General features: G+C 38.3%; 1 protein-coding gene across 1 annotated transcript; it reads right to left on the reverse strand.

Annotated features, from left to right (window-relative positions):
* On the reverse strand, positions 1 to 1,161 carry LOC104591980 (early nodulin-like protein 6). The gene is made up of 2 exons (XM_010251133.3): positions 663 to 1,161; positions 1 to 541 (listed from the first exon to the last, which is right to left on the reverse strand). Exons 1-2 carry the CDS (start codon positions 835 to 837, stop codon positions 222 to 224), a joined length of 495 nt encoding a protein of 164 aa, XP_010249435.3. The 5' UTR covers positions 838 to 1,161; the 3' UTR covers positions 1 to 221.
* Between the last annotated feature and the right edge of the window lie 353 nt (positions 1,162 to 1,514).

The raw sequence follows: 1,514 nt of genomic DNA on the forward strand, positions 1-1,514 counted from the left end.
ACCAAACAAAGCCTTAATTAGTAGAAAACAAAATACATTATTGTACTCCTTCAACTGTGAAATATAACAACCCATATAACGACTTTAACTGCTACTGTCAAACCCTACACGCTACACTGCATTAATGAGGAATAAGAAATGAAAAGGCAAAAAGAACTTTATATTGCAGAGACCCCTAACGAACTAAACTAAACAACAATGAGACCGACCAACAAAATAAACTAAAGGAGATGGAACCCAAGAAATGACAGAACAAGCTGAAGAATGACTAATGTAGATGCCCCGGCTACTGGAGCTGCAACGTCGGAACTATTGGGTTCATCTCTTCCTTCAGAATCTTCAGGCGACATCACCTTGATGATCATCTTTTGTCCTCTCTCGCAGTGTCCCGATGCTCCACTAATGAAATAAAACAACCCTGAATGGTCCAACCTGTATAACGTGTTCCCGTTGTTGGAGAAGAAGATGGGATAAGTTGAATTACACCGTTTGTAATCTGAATCACTCACCGCCATGACTGAATCTTTCTTGTACTTGAAGCCTGAATCATAGAGCTCGAAACAAACGAAAATGAATTAGAAGAAAATAAAAGGCAAGGCAGGCATCAGTAAGAGAAGCAGCAAATAGCTTGAGTATAGTAGAAAGAAATGTAATGTTCTTACGGATGGCATCGCCAATCTGAAACCTGTTCTTGGATGCCCACTCATTGTACATTTTGGTGTCGTTAGTGGAGGGAACAATCCAACCTTTGGTGTCACCCACCTCAAACTCGAAAGAAGACACAGAGAAGTAATGAAGAGAAGAGAGAATGACCAGGAGAAGAAGACAAACCCTCATGGCGAGAGAAGCCACTGTAAGCTTTAGGGAAACTATATTTAAAGGTTCTCAGGGAGGAGAAAAACAGAAGCTCGGAAATGAAGATCAGCAGAGCGGGAGGAGGAAGGGATTGGGATTGGTTTGGACGATCTGGGGTTGTTTGAAATTCGATCTCAGAATATATATAAGAAGGGAGTTTGACGGTACTTAGTCGCTTACAGAAGGCGAAGTGGGCTTAGTTGGAAGTTAGTTATTTTGAGGAGAGAGGGATGTGGGATAGTGGGGGCAGCTTATGGGACTGGGTGGGAGGCAACGGTTTGCCGTTTGCCACTGCAGTAGCCACAGTCCTGTAATCGGAAAGAAATCGAATCCAATGAATCTTTATTCGAATTCGAATAACTGGATTCCAACTAAATATCGAATTCATAATTAACAACTGAATTCGTTTTTTTTTTAAGTCAACTGGATTCGAATTTGACAGACTACAAGAAAGAAAAATGTCAATAAATCTAAAATAAGAAAGAACAAGAAAAAAAAGGGATTATAGCAGTTAAGGGCAATTTTTGGCCCTTAATATCAATAAAAATAATATATTTAATAAAATTTTAAAAATGGGTTAACTTTTTAAAAATAATATCAGTTAAGGTAAAAAACACTGTTTAAAAATAATATCAGTTAAGGTCAAAAACACTTTTTAA

This window comes from Nelumbo nucifera, chromosome 4 (genome assembly GCF_055504915.1).
Source record: "Nelumbo nucifera cultivar China Antique chromosome 4, China Antique-T2T, whole genome shotgun sequence".
Taxonomy (NCBI): domain Eukaryota; kingdom Viridiplantae; phylum Streptophyta; class Magnoliopsida; order Proteales; family Nelumbonaceae; genus Nelumbo; species Nelumbo nucifera.